Source organism: Hesperophylax consimilis, chromosome 20 (genome assembly GCF_061612785.1).
Source record: "Hesperophylax consimilis isolate HC1 chromosome 20, BYU_Hcon_1.0, whole genome shotgun sequence".
In the NCBI taxonomy this organism is placed as follows: Eukaryota; Metazoa; Arthropoda; class Insecta; order Trichoptera; family Limnephilidae; genus Hesperophylax; species Hesperophylax consimilis.
Window position 1 is genome coordinate 843,707 of NC_142855.1, and position 21,608 is coordinate 865,314.

The 21,608-nt window shown below is 35.4% G+C and overlaps 1 protein-coding gene across 1 annotated transcript; it reads left to right on the top strand.

The window, feature by feature from the left end:
- Positions 1-3,234: 3,234 nt before the first annotated feature.
- LOC149413874 (uncharacterized) lies at positions 3,235-5,127 on the top strand. Its single transcript, XM_089643897.1, has 4 exons — positions 3,235-3,239; positions 3,939-4,100; positions 4,341-4,543; positions 4,934-5,127. Exons 1-4 carry the CDS (start codon positions 3,235-3,237, stop codon positions 5,032-5,034), a joined length of 471 nt encoding a protein of 156 aa, XP_089500023.1. The 3' UTR covers positions 5,035-5,127.
- Positions 5,128-21,608: the final 16,481 nt, after the last annotated feature.

Here is a 21,608-nt window from a genome sequence, read left to right on the forward strand (position 1 = left end):
GATCTAGCGACGCCAGAATGTTGAACATCTTCTGATATCCTTGAAGAAATCCGAAAGCGCAGGGTAGTAATTTTGGACCACTGCAATAGTATGTCGGATAGCAAGACGACAGCAACAGAAGCCAGGAGTAACTGCTCCACCCATCAATGAATCGGCTCCCGACATGACGCGTCCATTAAGATCAATCTTGACAGTTCCAGTTGATGATGGACCCTCAAAGAGAAAAGATCTTGAATTGCCTTAAGCACTTAATTAAAGATAACCGGCCGCTTGCTTGAAAAATAATTTTGATAAGCTGCATCCTTGAAGTATAATCTTGATCAGCCGCATCCTTGAAGTATAATTTTGATAAGGTCTTGAAGTGATGAAGTATGTAGAATGTAGAAGGAGATTGACTAACATGAAGCGTCTGAATTGAGAACTAAACTAAAGCTTACAATATGGATTACTGACATGAAGAGAAAATATGAATGATTTATAATAAAACCTAGAATAACACGAATTTCAAAAATTAAACTGTGGTGAAAATTACCCAGAGCTAGAGCATTAATAAACGGTTACTAAAAAAAACTAACAGACTACGTGAATCTAAGCGCCCAAAAAAGTTATAATTTATATTAAATTTTATTTATTTATTTATTATTTATTTAGACGCCGTAAAAGGCTTTTACAATATACATGATTTATGTTTACAGTGTTTCACAGGAGCGAAACAGTATTATGTTAAACAGAATAAGTACTGAGAAATTATGTTGAAAATTAAACAAGAATAACATCTGGTATACATAGGTACAATAGCATTTATATTTTCAATCCGTACAGTAGTTTAGTATTGAGGTAATTGTTACCTTCAATATTGAATTTGGTTGAATTTGCTGAGAACTAAGAGTTAGCTCTATTGAATCAGGGCTGTCAGTAAGACATCTCATAACAATTTTGGGAAAAATTATAGTTTTGATTAAGTATATAAAATTATTAGATAACACTCTTCTGTCTGATATCTGATGTAATTGCATAGTTTAGGTTCTGTGATAACTTATGAATAGAATGGTATATGCCTAATAACATTGATAGTTACGACAGAGGTATGTTATTATAGCCTTCTTATAACTATATTCCGTGCAGTTGAACACATCTACTACTTCTGAGAAAGCATTGCCAACTGCATGCAATCTAGGTATAAGCGAGTTTCTAAATGACTCAGTCCTGATATTGTAATTGAAATTAAAAATAATTTTGGATCGAGTGGTTCTAGTGGGTATATGGAAGGTAATTAGGCTTAATATATCAGGGCTGTCTGTAATACCATTGACAATTTTAAAAATAAAAGTCAAATCGGAAATAAGTCTTCTATCTGAGAGTTTAAGTAAGTTTAATTCTTTCATCAAGTGATTGTAATTTATTGATTCTATAGGTAGACCGAGTTTATAGTTAATGTATCTTAGGAATTTATGCTGAATTTTTTCAATAGAGTCGGAGTGGATTTTAAAGTAAGGACACCAAATAGGAGAATTATATTCGATTTGACTTCGAACAAGTGAGGAATATAAGATTTTTAGTGTTGAAATATTTTTAAAGTCTCTGCCATTTCGGAGAATGAAGCCGAGCATTTTTAATCCTTTGTTGGTGACTGTTTCTACATGTGAAAGAAAGTTAAATTTTGAATCGAAAATAATGCCGAGATCGTTAATTTCACTTACAGAGGCGAGAGAAACATTGTTAATTTTGTATTGATAGTTAAGGGGTTGTGTTGTTCTGAAAAATCTTATAATGTTGCATTTACTAATATTGAGATAAAGTTTGTTAGTTTTGCACCAATCTTGAAGTTTATTTAAATTTATTTGAATGTGAATACAGTCATTTATTGTTTTTATAATTTTAAATAGTTTAAGGTCATCGGCAAAAGTAGCACTTCAACATTTTTATCAAATACAGTAACAATATCGTTTATGAAAAGGAGAAACAGTATTGGGCCTAAATGTGACCCTTGGGGTACACCGCTAGTAGCTATGAATTTGTGTGAAAGGTTAGAATTATTTTTTAACTGTAGATTTCTATTTGTTAAGTAGCTATTTATCCATTCCAATAGTTTACCCTCAATTCCGAGTTGACTAAGTTTATTGAGAAGAATTTTGTGGTTAACTTTGTCAAACGCTTTTACAAAGTCTGTATATATTGAGTCGACTTGGGTTTTGTTTTCGAGTGAACATGCTATAAAATTTTCATATAAGGAGAGATTTGTTAGTGTGGATCTGCCTGGCATAAATCCATGTTGATTAGTTACAATGATGTTGTTAATATGTATGGAGATTTTATCGAGGATAAGTTTTTCAAACAGTTTGGGGATAGTTGAGAGCATGCAAATGGGTCGGTAATTAGTGACATCATGAATATCGCCTTTTTTAAATACAGGTGTTAGATAGCAATTTTTCCATAGGTCGGGGAAGCAGCCAGAATTTAATGATTGGTTAAATATATGACATAGTGGATTGGCTATTATTGATGCACAGTTAATTAGAAAGGCAGGACTAATTTTGTCAGGACCCGCTTTTTTCTTTAAGTCGAGTGTTTTTATTTTGCGTATAACATCAGGAACATTTATATGTAAAGCGGGAATGTGGACCGATTCCTTTGGATGAAAGGGTGGAAGTTGAACATTTATTATTAAACCAACAGAACACAATGCTCGAAACGCATTCAAATGCAAAATCTATCAGACTGCCATCTGTGAGGCTTAAGAGAAACAAACTTAAACCCTAGACCCAAATCCAAGAAAATAGGTTAAAATTCACAAACCACCTTAATGAAACCCACTGCAAAAACTTGTTACGAGCTCAATAACAAACTTCTCCAGTCGCAAGTCAAAAGGAGATCAATGAAAATGAATTTGGCTCGAATGAAAATTGCAAAAGAAAACTTAAATAACAACTCCCATAATAACAGATTACTATTATATTTAAAAAAATCATTTTAAAAAGATTGTTCAAAACTCAAAATTATCTCGTGATTCGGAAAAATATTTATTTTAAAATTTTAGCCCTTCCCGCGTCTTTTATTTTGCACTAAATACGAAGCTATTGAAATGCTTTATCCGTTACAACATAGATGTCGCAAATCCTAGTATTAATTCGTCTTCTATGGAAACTTCAAGTTCCCTCTTTTATTCAGAAATTCTCTGTGTTTTTTTCGCGTGCGTACTGCGTTTTACAACTGTCAGATACATAAATCATTGAAATGTCGTAAGTATATCATTTTAATTTAATATTATTGTACCAGTGTATCTGCTAATCATTTGTATAACTATTTAACGAGTTTTCAACTCTATAATATAAAAAAATATTGTTTTTAATACATTTCTAAAACCAAATGTGAATTTTTGCGACGCCATTACAGAATGTGTTTTGTTTTTACAAAAATCGATTTAATTAATTCACGTGTGCATTGGAAATAAAGTTATTCCATTAAAGTGATTCGTAACAGAGAGAAAAATATAAATTTTATATAGATTGGGTGTTTTTTAAACAAGTAACTTGCATTTGAAATCTGTAGTAATTTATGAACATAAATTCGCCATTTCTGGAATTAAGGTCCCACTACACAATACGTTTTCGATGATTTCGTTTTATGATTAATTATTTTTTTTCAAATTTGACGGTTTGAATGTATTTTACAAAATATAAGTATTTTTCATTAATTATTTTGAATATAAAATATATAGTGGACTGATGAGAGGCAGAGGGAGACGAGGGATTGGGCCAGCCGCTGGTGCCGCTCCAGTATCAGCACTAGCTGCAGAACGAGGGCGAGGTCGTGGACGTAGGCGAGGAGCTGTAGCTACAGCTCGGCATGGAGTGTTAGCATTTTTTAATATTTTTAAAGTCGCTCTTTTATTGTGGATCTGTGTTGTGCTATCATATATTTTTTTTATATTTTAACAGTGATTTAGCTTTACTAATAGTGAGAGAGGATCGCGCCAGGGCCCAAAAGGCAGTAAGGGCCCAGTCTGCTTCCTTTCAACTGGAATTTGAATGCAGAAAGTTCCAGAAACAGGCGGCGCGGATCCTTCTCCCCACTGCGCCCCCAAGAAAAACAAAAAAAAAGTAAGTGAACGTGTTTAAATATGCATGATACAATATTATTGTTTTCCTGAGTGTTCTGCAACAGTGAGAGTGAGTTGGATTAGCGTTGGTTATATGTGCATTGTACACATGAGGTAGAATCGAAGCTGTCCATGACACTGATGTTGATTTTTCATTTATTTTACCTACTGGCTTTTTACAGATTCAGTTCACGCGTAAATGAGAACAATCCACTAATGTGATTAATGTGTATGTTTTCAGAATTCCATCTCCGGAGAGAATAGGGTGTCCTTTTTCACTAGGGACACCAGCAACATTACCTTCACCAGTTCCCCCAACATTGACATCTCCCGCTACCTTCACTCCCTTACCTGGGACATCACGGGATGAACCGCGGTGGGGTGATGATAGCGAGCTGTGGGTGGACGTTCCACTCTACCAAGAAGTGTCTGCGTTTGGAAACGGTGAGTTTATTTTTTAAAACATTCTACCGGGTGCGGACCGTAATTGAAAAATAGACGCAGTAAATTAATTATTATTAATAAAATATTAGAATCAATAATTTTATAAAAACCCCTTTGTAACTACGTCCTGCAACTAAATGTATTTATTTTTCATATATATTTATAATATTGTCGTACCTGTACCTACTCCATAGTTTAAAGTGTATACAACCTTGTAATATGTATTTTGATTTAGTTATGCATGTAAATATTCTTTAAGTATCTGAATACGTCTGTCTCGACACAGGTGTACCCTAGTGATACAGATGTCGATAAATACACGTAATAAACTTTATATTGATATATAAATAAATAAAAAATAAATAAAAATTGTAATTTCTGTTGTTTCAGAAACGGACATGGTGGATAGCCGCGGGAGCGATGTGGACGATGAAGCGAGCGACGTGGACTCAGCAGCTCGCTATCAAGAAAAGTCGGCACTTAGGAGTTAAAAAACTAAATTACTAAACACCAAATCCACCATACCATTTCCCCACAAGGGTAGGCAGAAATTATGGACCGCTACACAACACCGTCTTCGCAGACATACTCTTTGCTTTATTCACATGCATATATCGACTCATTCATACAATGTTATTCTAACCCTTGACATTGCCCGCCATTTGATTCATTTGATCGTGCTATTAGTTTATTTTTTAAACGTCGTACCAGAGGCGGTCCGTAATTGAAATACAAACCCATTAAATTTGTGATTTCTGTGAAATGATCTGATTTTACTGAGCTATGGCGGCTTATCTCTTACCCGCGCAATTATTCAATATATACTAGTGTTTCATTCAACAATTACTGCTTGTAAAATGTAAAAAAAAAAAATTAACAAGCAGTAATTGTTGAATGAAACACTAGTATATATTGAATAATTTCGCAGGTAAGAGATAAGCCACCATAGCTCAGTGGTCTTTTATCAGGAGATTTTTCAATGTGGATGAGTGTTTCAGGCGAACAATTATTGCTTGTAAAAATAATTGTTACCCTTTGTGCTATGCATAAAAAATCTTGTCTTAAAAACATTAGTTTACCAAAAAATAATAATAATAAATAAATAAATTGTTTGTTTTTATTTCCCTCCCAACTATTTTTTTTCAAAACCCAACTTTTAGGTATAAAAATCATAAAGATTTTAATAAAATAAAATTAAATACTTTTCGTTTTATAACCACGAGTTTTTGATAATTTTTACAACCGACCGGTTTCGCTTTACTCAAGCATCTTCAGGGTACAAATTATTATGACTTGTGGTTTTAAAACTAAAAGTTTTTTATTAAATATGTCTAACCACAAAGTGATTGCTTTCTACAATAATATAAAGATTTTAATTACCGTTCTAAGCTCCTACAAGTTTGACATGAAAGGTTTCATCACATAATGCTGGCCGTGCTCTGGGGAGTGAGTTTTTTTTACATATATAAAAAATATATTTTTTGATTAAATTTTATGATAGTATGCTAAATACATAACAGCCCATATCTCTGCCCTGAAGGGGTAACCATAAGTTACCTATACCGGGGCGGGTAAGTGATGGAATCCTCGAATGAGCCCATATCTCTGTCGATAATGGTGTAAAATGTTTAAAATTGGCGTAAAATTACAGGAATATGCCCATAGATGGCAATACGATGCATATTTACAAAATATACATCGAATATGAATAAGCGACTCCTGTCGTCCATAGCCGTCCATACTCCTTTGGCGAAAGTGTGTACCGTCGTTCATTAGCGTCCATACTCCCGGAAAGCCTAAACCATGTATAAATAATTTTTTTCTTTGGCTCTTAGCTTGGTCTTCTATAATAGCTCTTTGAAGTAAGGGGTTAAGAGTTCACCTACAAATACGTTGTTCTCTCTTGCGGAGTTCAAAACTGTTTGCTGTGCTTCCTCATCTTGGAGTTGTACTTTGTACCTATATGCTCGGTCTTCTATTTTCTGTGTTCTATCTTGATAACGTATTTTTTGTATGCTCGGTCTTCTATTTTCTGTGTTCTATCTTGATAACGTATTGTTTGTATGCTCGGTCTTCTATTTTCTGTGTTTTATCTTGATAACGTATTGTTTGTATGCTCGGTCTTCTATTTTCTGTGTTCTATCTTGATAACGTATTATTTGTATGCTCGGTCTTCTATTTTCTGTGTTCTATCTTGATAACGTATTATTTGTATGCTCGGTCTTCTATTTTCTATGTTCTATCTTGATAACGTATTATTTGTATGCTCGGTCTTCTATTTTCTGTGTTCTATCTTGATAACGTATTGTTTGTATGCTCGGTCTTCTATTTTCTGTGTTCTATCTTGATAACGTATTTTTTGTATGATCGGTCTTCTATTTTCTGTGTTCTATCTTGATAACGTATTGTTTGTATGCTCGGTCTTCTATTTTCTGTGTTTTATCTTGATAACGTATTGTTTGTATGCTCGGTCTTCTATTTTCTGTGTTCTATCTTGATAACGTATTATTTGTATGCTCGGTCTTCTATTTTCTGTGTTCTATCTTGATAACGTATTATTTGTGTGCTCGGTCTTCTATTTTCTATGTTCTATCTTGATAACGTATTGTTTGTATGCTCCGTCTTCTATTTTCTGTGTTCTATCTTGATAACGTATTGTTTGTATGCTCGGTCTTCTATTTTCTGTGTTTTATCTTGATAACGTATTGTTTGTATGCTCGGTCTTCTTTTTTCTGTGTTCTATCTTGATAACGTATTATTTGTATGCTCGGTCTTCTATTTTCTGTGTTCTATCTTGATAACGTATTATTTGTATGCTCGGTCTTCTATTTTCTATGTTCTATCTTGATAACGTATTGTTTGTATGCTCCGTCTTCTATTTTCTGTGTTCTATCTTGATAACGAATTGTTTGTATACTCGGTCTTCTATTTTCTGTGATCAATCTTGATAACGTGTTATTTTTTGTGGTTCGATATTTACTTGTATCTCCTCAAATACTCTGTGTACAGTATCCAGTGGTTCTTCATTTGGCAAGGTAATCACCCCAGCAAGCTCCGTCCAGTTGTATCTCAAACTAGCCTGTTCAATTTCAGCCAGTCGAGTTTCTAGATTATTAATTCTTATTTCCTTGATGTTGTTTTCTTCTTCTAAGATTTCTACCATTTTTTTTATTTGAAGTATATTGTCGACCATGTTTGATATATCATCATATTGACTGCTTATGAAGTCAATACCTTTTTTCAATTCTATCATTTCAAATTCTAGATTTTTCTTTATTTTTGATGTCTCGTGTTCTATTTTTTTGAAAAGTTGTTGTTTAATTTCATCCATTTTTTTGTCAACATATATTATAATTTTTTCGTAATGCTCTTCACCTGCCTCAGTCGGTTTTGATCTTGTTTGCACTTTACTAGAAGTAGCCATTTTGATTGGTTATGGTTTTATATTATTTTTATATAATTATTATATTATTACAGTTAAAAAAAAAAAAAAGTTGCTTTAACCGAGGAGCGAACTCAGCTCCTCCGCAACAGTAGTGTGCGACGCTAAAGTTGATGTCCTGCAACAGTAGTGTGCGACGCTTAAGTTGCTGTCCTCTAGGCCACGGCCTATTTGTCAACAGTCGTGATAATATTGGACTAATATATGATATCAGCCTGACAGTACAGTATTCTGTTTGCGCTTAAATGCGACAACACTTTCACTGAAGCACTACACAGATTTAAAATCACTTTAAGATACTAATCCGAGGGCGTTTTAATATGAGTAAGCAATAAAAATTTCACCACTGTTCCACAGTTATAAATATTATATATTTTTCGATTATTTCGATAAATTAACTATAAATATTGATTAGAATAATTCAAACCGAGTTAGAACAAAAAGTAGTAGGTTTGATTGCAGAGCGTCCATTGAAGGAATAGATGTGCCTTCCAAAGTCCTTCCAAATGACGATGTATTTCGTTTATTTATTTTGTATGGTGCTATATCATGTTTCACAAGTACACAACTGATATTGTGTGTATCACATGTTGAATTGTATAGCGGTTAAACACAACATACCTTTGGCAGAGAGGATATGCAGAGAGAATACACAAATTAGTTTACATAATATGAGTTACTAAACAATAAAATTTCATGAGATACAATTTGATATGTTTATTTATTTAATAGAGATCTCTTCTGGCACTGATGGGACTGGCTGGCGGAAGTTGATGACGCTGATGAGGCTCCTGTAGCTCTAGAGATGCAAGAGGTAGAGATTGTGGTAGAGGAGCAGTGTGTTCCGAGTGTATGTGGCAGTGGTGGAGTGTTGGGTGAATACTTAAACCAAGCCCTTCACCGCCGACCACTCCTCCCACAGTAGAGAGACCTCCCCCTCCCCAAGCGTCAACCCAGAGACCAAGGAGGAGACCTCGATTCGTAGCAGGTAATTCTTTATACAAATCAAGTAGCTTTACATCCATCGTATGGAAGTTCGCAAGAAAACCAAGCATGATCGTATACATGAAGTAAATAAAAATATGAATAGTTTTATTTATTTATATGCATATAAATAAAAAAAATTGTATTTCATAAAGTTCGTAAGATCAATTAACATTTTTAAAGACATCAACTTTATAGAGTTATTAAATCTTTCAGACCAGAGCAGAGCTGTCTTTCAGAAGCTGATGGATCAGCAGAATGGCGCTTTGTTGGTGAGGAAAACTTACTTTACCATTGCATATTATGTGTGGCCTTATTCCTATGTAGTAGCTTGATTACATTTGAAGATTGATAATATTTTTTTTTACAGAAAATCGCATAAACACAAATGGCATCAGCGAAGATAAATGAAAACAATAGCAACTCTTTCATGGAGGAGAAAAGAAAAGAGAGGGAAGAGAGAATAAGATAAAGAGAAAGCGACAGGGAAGAGCGAAGAAGAGAAAGAGAGAGCGACAGGGAAGAGAGAATGAGAGAAAGAGAGAGCGACAGGGAAGAGAGAATGAGAGAAGGAGAGAGCGACAGGGAAGAAAGAATGAGAGAAAGAGAGAGCGACAGGGAAAAGAGAGCACAGCTATTCACGCAGCTTATGTTATTATTAAGTAGACTTACGAGAAGGTGAGAGACGGCAGAGAGTATGAGAGTAAGAGAGAGCGACAGGGAAGAGAGAATGAGAGAAAGAGAGAGCGACAGGGAAGAGAGAATGAGAGAAAGAGAGAGCGACAGGGAAGAAAGAATGAGAGAAAGAGAGAGCGACAGGGAAAAGAGAGCACAGCTATTCACGCAGCTTATGTTATTATTAAGTAGACTTACGAGAAGGTGAGAGACGGCAGAGAGTATGAGAGTAAGAGAGAGCGACAGGGAAGAGAGAATGAGAGAAAGAGAGAGCGACAGGGAAGAGAGAATGAGAGAAAGAGAGAGCGACAGGGAAAAGAGAGCACAGCTATTCACGCAGCTTATGTTATTATTAAGTAGACTTACGAGAAGGTGAGAGACGGCAGAGAGGATGAGAGTAAGAGAGAGCGACAGGGAAGAAAGAATGAGAGAAAGAGAGAGCGACAGGGAAGAGAGAATGAGAGTAAGAGAGAGCGACAGGGAAGAGAGAATGAGAGAAAGAGAGAACGACAGGGAAGAGAGAATGAGAGTAAGAGAGAGCGACAAGGAAGAGAGAGCACAGCTATTCACGCAGCTTATGTTATTATTAAGTAGACTTACGAGAAGGTGAGAGACGGCAGAGAGGATGAGAGACAGGGAAGAGAGAATGAGAGAAAGAGAGAGCGACAGGGAAGAGAGAGCACAGCTATTCACGCAGCTTATGTTATTATTAAGTAGACTTACGAGAAGGTGAGAGACGGCAGAGAGGATGAGAGTAAGAGAGAGCGACAGGGAAGAAAGAATGAGAGAAAGAGAGAGCGACAGGGAAGAGAGAATGAGAGTAAGAGAGAGCGACAGGGAAGAGAGAATGAGAGAAAGAGAGAGCGACAGGGAAGAGAGAATGAGAGTAAGAGAGAGCGACAAGGAAGAGAGAGCACAGCTATTCACGCAGCTTATGTTATTATTAAGTAGACTTACGAGAAGGTGAGAGACGGCAGAGAGGATGAGAGACAGGGAAGAGAGAATGAGAGAAAGAGAGAGCGACAGGGAAGAGAGAGCACAGCTATTCACGCAGCTTATGTTATTATTAAGTAGACTTACGAGAAGGTGAGAGACGGCAGAGAGGATGAGAGACAGGGAAGAGAGAATGAGAGAAAGAGAGAGCGACAGGGAAAAGAGAGCACAGCTATTCACGGAGCTTATGTTATTATTAAGAAGACTTACGAGAAGGTGAGAGACGGCAGAGAGGATGAGAAAAAGCATTTTTAGTTAAGTTAGTTTTTATAAAGGTGACTTTCAATCTCACTCTTAACTCTTTATTTATTTTCTTTAATTGATAACTTATTACATATTATAAAATGTCAATGTCAATTTGTTAAATGTTTTTTTTAAATTATTTATTTTGGCTTTCACCGATTATGGCCATTTAAGTTTTACATTTTCTCTTAAAATTGGAAAACCAAAAATTATCGTAACAAATTATTATGTTTTTATATTATGAATTCTTTTGTAATCCTCTAGCTAGGGCTTATAACAATGCCCTTTAGGTTTCTAATTAACTAGTGCTGCGGCTCATTTGGCCTTATTACTATTACCGTCTGATGGTTGTATTTACAAGACTGATTTTAAGTTACATTAATGTGTTTTATGAGGAAAAATTCTTAACTGGATAAAAAACCTCATACAAATAGAAAATAAAAACAATAAGTTCTGAACTTTTGACTCTATTATGCCATTATGATTTACTGAATGTAAATATTTCATCTTTGGGCTGCACCTTTTCGTCCTGCTGCACCTACATATATGTGTTTACTTGCATATCTACCCGTTGGTAGAAAAGCAGTTGGGAGAAACCCTTTTCGCTTCGGTGGTCCTGCTGCACCTACATTTTACTTAATGACAACAGTGATAACAATAAAAAATAACAATTTGTTTTAAAAATATAAAAACATATACACAACAGTGATAGTATCTACCTATAGTTTGTATTAGACTCTAATGCAAACTATTTCTTTCAGCGAGCCAATTTTTCAACATAATATTTGTTTTTACATTTGTACATTTTTTTATTTCAGCAGGTAACATATTTAGGCAACTAGGTATCATGTAGTCCAGTGTTCTTTGTCCATATTTGTTTAAATGCTTAGGTACAATTAGTCCTTCATTTATCGTAAAACGAGTATTGTAAGTGTGGTCCAGTCTATTTATGTATATAGGGCTATTCATATGCTGAAATATAATTTTATACCACAGAATTGATCTTACTGAGAAAATTTTAAGATTCTGATGAAGGTATGGAATATTATGCCTTTGTTCGTATAAACTTTTATGAGCTAATAATTTAACTAGTGAATTTTGAACTGATTGAACATGGTTTATATTTGTTTTACATGAAAGTCCCCATGCTGTGATTCCATACCTTATAATAGATTCAGCTAGTGATAAATAAATTATTCTAAGTGTACGTATTGGAACATAGAATTTTAATTGATATAATCTATTAACAATAGATCTCAGACGTTCACAGACTTTATTTATTTGTAAGTACCATTTGAAAAAACAATCAATAATAATACCTAAATATACATACTCTGTGACCAGTTCAATATTTTCACATGTACATATTGCAGGAATACCAACATGTAAGCAATTTGAAATGTGTGTCTTTATTTCAGGTGTAATAATATTTGCCTTAGCATTGGGTGATCTAATATGTATCAATTTAGTGTTTTTGGCATTTATAATTAAACCAGAGTCGTGAGACCATTTCAAAAGTTCAATGTAATCTTTTTGTAATAGTTCAATACATAATTGCAAATCACTGCGAGAAATCACCAATGCAGTATCGTCCGCATATACAAAGTGTTTTACATGTTTAAAAATGTACAATAAAAGATACATAAATAATATATAAAATTGGGCCTAATATGGAACCTTGAGGAACGCCTGCTAATATTTTCCTTTGTTTACTTAAGGTGTTCAAAAGTTTTATTTTCATGTATCGGTTGCTCAAGTAATTTTCAAAGAGTTTTAAAAGTTTCCCTCTTATTCCTATGATTTCTAATATTTTTGATAATTTTATATGATTAATAGTGTCAAATGCCTTGGAATAATCTATAAATAAGACTAATACACGATTTTTACTATTTAATTCATTATTAATTAGGCTGGCAAACTTCTGAATTAGAATTTCAGTGCCCTTTTGTTCTGGAAGCCGTATTGATTTGTATCAATAATAGAAAAATCTTCTAAATATTTAATCAATTTCAGCTGAATGTATTTTTCAAGGATTTTTTCGAGTGATGGCAAAATACTAATCGGTCTATAATTACCATAGACATATGAATATTAGTAGACCTGCCCTAAGTGATTAAAAGCGTATTATCCCCACTCCCCATACCGGTTCCATTGGAACCGGCTGTGCTGGCGTATGGCCTCAAGTGAAATTTGAAAACGTGACGTCATCATTCTTGTGCGAACTATGATCGAGGCATCATCGGTTCATTTTACGAAATAACACGGCAAAATGTTGACTTGTACTATGAAAACTTGTAAAAATAGATGTGAAAAGAGAATAAACCCAATTGTCGTATTACATTCCATATAATAAGCATTATTTTACTTTATTTTAAGCATATTCACATCGTATAATAAAGATCAGTTTTAGAAACATATTATACTATCACATCGAGAAACGTCTGGACGCGAAACACAAAGCTGGTTGGTTGCTGGGAAGTAAATTATGAACATTTATAAAAGTGTCTTAACTAAATACTTAAACGAAATATTCGACTCTGAAAATACCACCGAATTTTTTTGCCGAATTTGGACTTCGCAAATTTGTTCATAACGTGGCGAGTAATTTGCGCTCCCATGTACAAATGTCTATTCATTCAAAAGCAGATTTTACTTTTAAGAAGTAAATGGTGATATTATAATGCGAGATGCCTATTTACTGTCAGATTGATTTATTGACAAATCACAGTCAGCCTTACGCCCTTCGTTCTTCAACAGTTGATTTTACCCCTCGCCATTATCTTCTCGTCTATTAATTCCTATGTCTGTGATAATTACCCAATACAGTGTGATCACCGCCTTTATAAATGGGTCTAATGATATTACATTTTAAGTCATCTGGAATTTTTGCCTCAAATATGATTCTATTAACAAAATGGGTTATAATTGGACCTAAGGTAGATATGTGTTTTTTAATATCGTTCATTCTGATATTATCAATTCCAGGAGAAGAGTTTTTAAGTTGTCTTACAATGCTTTCTATATCAGAAATTTTGGCCCTTGGTAGGTACATACTTTGAGGCATCTCCTCTGGTTCAAACCCAGTTGTCCTGTAATTACATTTATGTAACATATTGCAAACACTATCAGAGAAATAATTAACAAAATCATTATTTACATTTTCTTTGGTCTGATCTTTCATCATATATTTGTAGGCAACGAGGCCGGCTACCACAGCGAGCTGTGGGTGGACGTGCCATTCTACGAAGAATTGTCGGCGTTTGGGAACGGTGAGTTTATTTTTTGAAATGTCATACCAGGGGCTCAATATAAAATCAATTATCTATATTTTATATTGATATCCCTAGCACAGTTTCACTGTTGGTATATTGGCAGGAAATAAGCATAGTACTTAAAAATTCCAGATAACAAACATACAAAATGTATTGTTGTTATGACGTGGATGCATCATTACACATCTTTTTTTTTCTGTAACGGGTATTGCAGAGTGAGAAATAAGACATGCCGAACTTCTTTGCGAGGGTTACATTTGATTCACCGGCTTCTAAACGGTGTAATACAGCATTTTTTCTTAAATTGAAAAAACACTTTCGCTTCACGTGACTCATTGTGTCGAGCTTCCTAGTCAAAAGCGAGGCTGTATTGGTAGGTGGGTTTTGTAACCGGACAAATTATCATTAAAATAGGTCGCTTTACGTAGTTGGTCACTTTAAACGGATACGTTTTCCTACTAAAAGCTATGAAACCTTACTAGAGTTTACATTATCGTCACTTAAAACAGTAGACCGTTAAATGCAAAGTCATTATATCCAAATTCTACTGTAAATTTGTGTTTTCTTTTATTTCAGAGTCAGACATGGGCAGAAACAGTAACGTGGACGAGGCAGCTGTACTAGAAGAGTCTGTACTTGGTAACCGTGAGTTATAAAACTAACTAACTTACCTTCACGCCATTTCGGTAGGCAGAGAGGATGAACCACCATGCAACTCGATCTTGGCACACACACTCTTTTCTTCATTCCATACCTACCTGACTGTGCTATTCTGACTCCTGACATTGCCCGCTTCAAGTATTTGATTAACTTTTTATTTATTTTTTTATATGAATACCTCACAAGAGCCTCAGCTGGAGCCAGTGAGACTATGGCATCCCCAATGGGGAGGGTAAGGAGGTGCGGAAGAGGGAGGTGGAAAAGTACCTGGCTATTCAGAACTGGCACCAAACACGGCTAAAGCCATTTCAAGCCACGTTTCAATTCTGAATGGGGTCTTACACCAGGGCGATACTATGGGTATCTTCCACTCTGGAACGTGCCGCAAATATAATATATATTATTTTAAATGAATTTTGTGTGAAAATAACACTAATTATTCAAATATAATTTATTTGATTTGATCCCGCGACCATCGTATTGCGAGTCATAAGCCGTACCAGAGGCAGTGGGTTATCGTAATATAGACACATTAAATTAATTTGGGTTTTCTGTTGTTTCAGAAATGGATATGGACAGATCGAGCGACGAGGATGACGAAGCGAGCGACGTCGACCACGAAGAGAGCGATGAGGATACCTTCTGCATGCCACCAATACCTTATCATAATATTATCAACGTTTCACCTAACTCCGCTATGGCCACAGACTTTAGTAGACAAGAACAGGTAGATAGTGAGGCAATGCGTTCGATTCTGCCGCCTGAAGGTTACTCTTTCGATTGGTCTAATGATATCTTACGTTTTACTGGGATAAGGGAGACTTTCACAGGCACGCCAGGACCAACTTTCAATACCGACGAAATGGGCAAACCTGTGGATGCCTTTCTTAAAATCTTTGATGCAGATTTCGTTGAACTGATCGCAAGAGAGACCAACAGGTATGCAGATCAATAAGACTTACAAACCTCAACTCGTACTAGACTATAACAAAGTAATGGGGGGGTTGACCGAAAAGATCAGCTTTTGTCAGGCTTCACCATTGAACGACAGCGAAACCTGGTCTGGTACAAGAAGCTTTTCAGGAGACTACTAAGCGTTTCGGTGCAGAATGCGTATATATTGTACGGCTCAAAGCTCCGCAAGGAAAATAAACGCATTTTGTACCGAAACTTCAGGAGTGAGGTTGCGGATGAACTCCTTCTGCTGTTCTGTCGTAGTCAAATTGACACGACTGTGCGGACCATTGGCCTAATAGCTGAAGGAAAGACTCTGCGACCTATCCTGAAAGGTCCGTAGCGGGAAAAAGGTGAAATGTGCGTGGTGCAACATAAATAACATTTTCAAAAGGACCCTTACAAAGTGTGATGTGGCATTATGCTATGATTGCATGAAGCCATATCACACTACAATATAGATTTGCTGAGGGTTTTTTTTTAATTCATTTTTTTCTTTTTTGGTTTTTTAGTTATGAAATTCAAATTTATAAATTTAATTATATTTGTTTGAACATCAATTATGATGGCCTGGATGGCTGGACTTAATCATTTCTTTCCGCATACTCACGTCTCATGTTATGTTGTCCTCAAAGGTTCTATATGATAAGGTTCGGTGGACATTTAATATGTATATTTCAATTCTGATCATTGAAATATGCATGTTAACAAATGCACAGGTATTCTCATTTTTCCCTGTTTATTGTACACATTAAATAAGTCGTTTTATTTTTATGTCTTAATTATATTTTGTCAATTTTTCTGTAAAGAGGCTTTTCCAGATCTAGTCACTAAACATAACTAAGCCAATTCAAGCAATGTTCAATTCTGAATGGTGGTCCCTCACCAGAGCAATACTCAGAATCTCACTCTATAGCGAGGCACAATGATATTATTATGTATTGATTTTCTTAAATTATGAATAAACCAATAAACTGAATACATTTTTATTATGACAAAGTGTGTAAACAATGTGTAAATCAATATTCTGCTCTTTCATTGTAACCATACAACTGTAATATTGATTTAAAAGGATATTAGGGCTTAATAAATAAATCAATTATTGGTTCCATCAATTATTTTCCCTACCCCATTTTTTTTCGATACCTTTGCGTTTAGATATAAAATTATCACTATGATTTTATGTGCCATTCTACGGTCATACAAAGGTTTGATATATATATACAAATTTATCATCATTTTACATATTCCGATTTACCCTATGTAGCTTGACCTTAACGTAGCTGTCAGAAGTGATTTTTCGTCAAATATTGGTGAATTTCATCAACTTTCAAAGTATCCCCCTGAAATATTGGCAATGTTAATATCTATGATATATATCTCATTTTAAGCCTTATTTCCTCGTTTTGCACGTTATATAAAAACATGGTTTTAAATATCCAGTTCTAATTTACAATTATTTAAAAAGTAGCACCATGATTTTGACATGGTGAAATAGGCTCTCTGTATAATTCATCAAATGAATAAAATAAAGCCAACACGGCGATTATGCTTATTAATAATTGTAGACAGTTAATGTATCTTCCTAACGTTATACCAGTTTTTGTGGTAAATTTATTATATAGTATAATACAGTGATTTCAATTTTGACACGTCACGCACTCAAATTTTTAAAAATTATTTTCTAACCAAACTTTTGAAGAGAGCATAACGTACAAAAAAATATTTTTCTATTATATTCTTGCATCTGTGGTTATCAAACAGGCCATAGAGAACATAAAAACGTAGAAAATATTCTATAAAGATATTTAAAACTGCCACTGGCGGCAATTTCAAATCACAAAAACGCTAATTTCGCGCATTTATAAAGTTTAAGATTTTTTTAATAATTTATCTATTAATTCTAAAAATATGGAATAATTATTAAAGTATAGGTAAATTCATTGGCTGTATAGCACTACAATCAGTTTTATGTCTCCGTATAAAAATTCGGAGGTTTGATTTTTTTAATGTTGGCGGAAAATATTCAAATTCGTCGCCAAAAAACCGCGAGCAATCGGAGAAAAAAGTTTTTTGACGCGCGATCGTTCGAGTGGTTAACCACTGGAACGATTTCGGTCGAAAAATCGACCACTTTTATTTTTCTGCGATTGATATCGGTCCAAAAATGGACCGATTTTTCTACCATTCGTAAAATATTTATTGTAATTATTTAAAACGTTTCCATGGCCAGCTACTTGTTTTATCGAATAGCTGATAATATATTCTCTTTGTCTATGAACTTATCCGTTGTCTTTGAAGTGTTATTTAACGAGTTTTCGCGGTTTTTTTATGGCGTCCTGTCAAAAACATAATTATAAATTTTCAACATTCACGAAATTTTGGACTCTTCCTAAAATGCCGTAAGTAATTAATTTATTGGGTTTTTAACGCATAATTATATATCTGTGTAATCATGATTGACTTATCTATCTTTGAAATGCGTTTTTAATTCGTTTGTTTGTAATATATTGTTTTGGTTGAAGTTTTTGTGTAAGATTACGTCAACTGAAGACGTCATCTGTTTTTGATTTACAATAATGTCTTAAATACTGCACTCGCGCATTTGAAATATAGATATTCCATCGCAGTGATTCAAAACAAAGAGATATATATAAGTTTTATTTGAATTGGTTCATTATTAATACAGATATTTGCTAACCAATTATTTTAAGCCATATGTCAAAAAGTTGACTCTTTTTCACATGTAAAATGGTGTAAAGCCTTCGTCACACAATAAAAATTGAGTAATTTAGTTGTATAATTAGTTAATTTGTTTACTTTTACCAAATTTGTGCAGAAACAGGTGTCGTCCAGGGAAAGGGATCACTCCACGACCCAATGATTATTTTCAAATTTTATATTAGTGCAATATTTAACAAAATTTAAACATTTAAGTACTTACATTAAGTGTTTTCAATTTAAAATATATAGAGTGGTGCTGACTGCAAGAGGAGGCAGAGGAAGAGGGAGAGGTGGGGTACGAGCTGGTGCCGGACTACCTGCACGTGGACGTCAACGCAGAGCTGCAATTGCAGCCTCGTCTGGAGTGTTAGTATTTTTTAATGTTTTTTTATGAAAGTACTTTGCTGTGGCCGTTGAACTCATCATATATTTGTATTTATTTAAAAAGGCGACCCTGCTTTGCTACTGGTGCGAGAGGATCGCGTCAAGGTCCTAAAGGCTGTTAGGGCCCTGCCTGCTTCCTTCCGGCTAGAGCTGGAAAGCCGAAAATTCAAGAAGCAGGCGGCGCGCATTTTGCTCCCTACCGCACCTCCAAGAAAAACTAAACAAAAGTAAGTAATCGTATTTAGATGCTTGATACAATATTATTGTTTTTTCCCGACAGCGTTCCACTCTTACAGTGAGAGTTGGTAAGATCAGCGCTCTGTGCATTTGGCACATTCAGTGCATATTTTACAGAGTTATAATTTTATTGTTTATTTACATACTGTACTTACTGTTTCACACGTGAATGAGAACAATTTATATGATTTATGTAAATGTTTTCAGAATTCCATCTCCGGAGAGAACAACGTGTCCCTTTTCACAAGGGACGCCTTCACCGTTGCCACGACCCGTTCCACCACCGTGGATGTCCACTCCCGCACAGACCCAATCAACGGCTCCCAATGCACCAATTATGCCTATCCGTGCAGCATCTCCCGAGCCGTTACCTGGGACATCGCGGAGTGGGGAACTCTTCTCTCCGGAGGCCGGCTATCACAGCGAGCTTTGGGTGGACGTGCCATTCTACGAAGAATTGTCGGCGTTTGGGAACGGTGAGTTTATTTTTTGAAATGTCATACCAGGGGCTCAATATAAAATCAATTATCTATATTTTATATTGATATCCCTAGCACAGTTTCACTGTTGGTATATTGGCAGGAAATAAGCATAGTACTTAAAAAATCCACATAACACACATACAAAATGTATTGTTGTTATGACGTGGATGCATCATTACACATCTTTTTTTTTCTGTAACGGGTATTGCAGAGTGAGAAATAAGACATGCCGAACTTCTTTGCGAGGATTAAATTTGATCCACCGGCTTCTAAACGGTGTAATACAGCATTTTTTTCTTAAATTTAAAAAACACTTTCGCTTCACGGGACTCATTGTGTCGAGCTTCCTAGTCAAAAGCGAGGCTGTATTGGTAGTTGGGTTTTGTAACCGGACAAATAATCATTAAAATAGGTCGCTTTACGTAGTTGGTCACTTTAAACGGATACGTTTTCCTACTAAAAGCTATGAAACCTTACTAGAGTTTACATTATCGTCACTTAAAACAGTAGACCGTTAAATGCAAAGTCATTATATCCAAATTCTACTGTAAATTTGTGTTTTCTTTTATTTCAGAGTCAGACATGGGCAGAAACAGTAACGTGGACGAGGCAGCTGTACTAGAAGAGTCTGTACTTGGAAACCGTGAGTTATAAAACTAACTAACTTACCTTCTCGCCATTTCGGTAGGCAGAGAGGATGAACCACCATGCAACTCGATCTTGGCACACACACTCTTTTCTTCATTCCATACCTACCTGACTGTGCTATTCTGACTCCTGACATTGCCCGCCTCAAGTATTTGATTAACTTTTTATTTATTTTTTTTATATGAATACCTCACAAGAGCCTCAGCTGGAGCCAGTGAGACTATGGCATCCCCAATCGGGGTATGTTGTGAGGCTGAAGGTAGCGGGGAGGGGAAGGAGGTGTGGCTATTCAGAACTGGTCACCAAACACGGCTAAAGCCATTTCAAGCAACGTTTCAATTCTGAATGGGGTCTTACACCAGGGCGATACTATGGGTATCTTCCACTCTGGAACGTGCCGCAAATATAATGTATATATTATTTTAAATGAATTTTGTGTGAAAATAACACTATTTATTCAAATATAATTTATTTGATTTGATCCCGCGACCATCGTATTGCGAGTCATAAGCCGTACCAGAGGCAGTGGGTTATCGTAATATAGACACATTAAATTAATTTGGGTTTTCTGTTGTTCCAGAAATGGATATGGACAGATCGAGCGACGAGGATGACGAAGCGAGCGACGTCGACCACGAAGAGAGCGATGAGGATACATGCCACCAATACCTTATCATAATATTATCAACGTTTCACCTAACTCCCATAGACTTTAGTAGACAAGACCAGGTAGATAGTGAGGCAATGCGTTTGATTCTGCCGCCTGAAGGTTACTCTTTCGATTGGTCTAATGATATCTTACGGGATAAGGGAGACTTTCACAGGCACGCCAGGACCAACTTTCAATACCGACGAAATGGGCAAACCTGTGGATGCCTTTCTTAAAATCTTTGATGCAGATTTCGTTGAACTGATCGCGAGAGAGACCAACAGGTATGCAGATCAATGGATTGCGAAAAAACAATTTAAGCGTCATGCGCGTACCAATAAATGGGCTCCCACGAATAAAAAGGAAATGTATGTATTCTTGGCAATTTTAATGTATCAAGGTATTAGTCCCCTTCCTGTTGAAAAAGACTACTCCTATTAAAAAAAAACTCACCGCCATGCCTTATTTCAGCCGAGCCATGGATTATAATCGTTTTCTTCTAATTAAAAAGTTCCTTCACTTCACCAACAATGAAAGTCTTACAAAAGATTCAGCCCGTCTTGGACCACCTCTCAAATAAGTTTGAGACTTTATACCTGCCCGAGCAAGACATCTCTCTGGATGAATCCTTACTCTGCTATAAAGGCCGTTTGGGATTCGTCCAGATGATCAAAACCAAAGCGGCCAGTGCGGGTATAAAGTCTTACGAGCTTTGTGA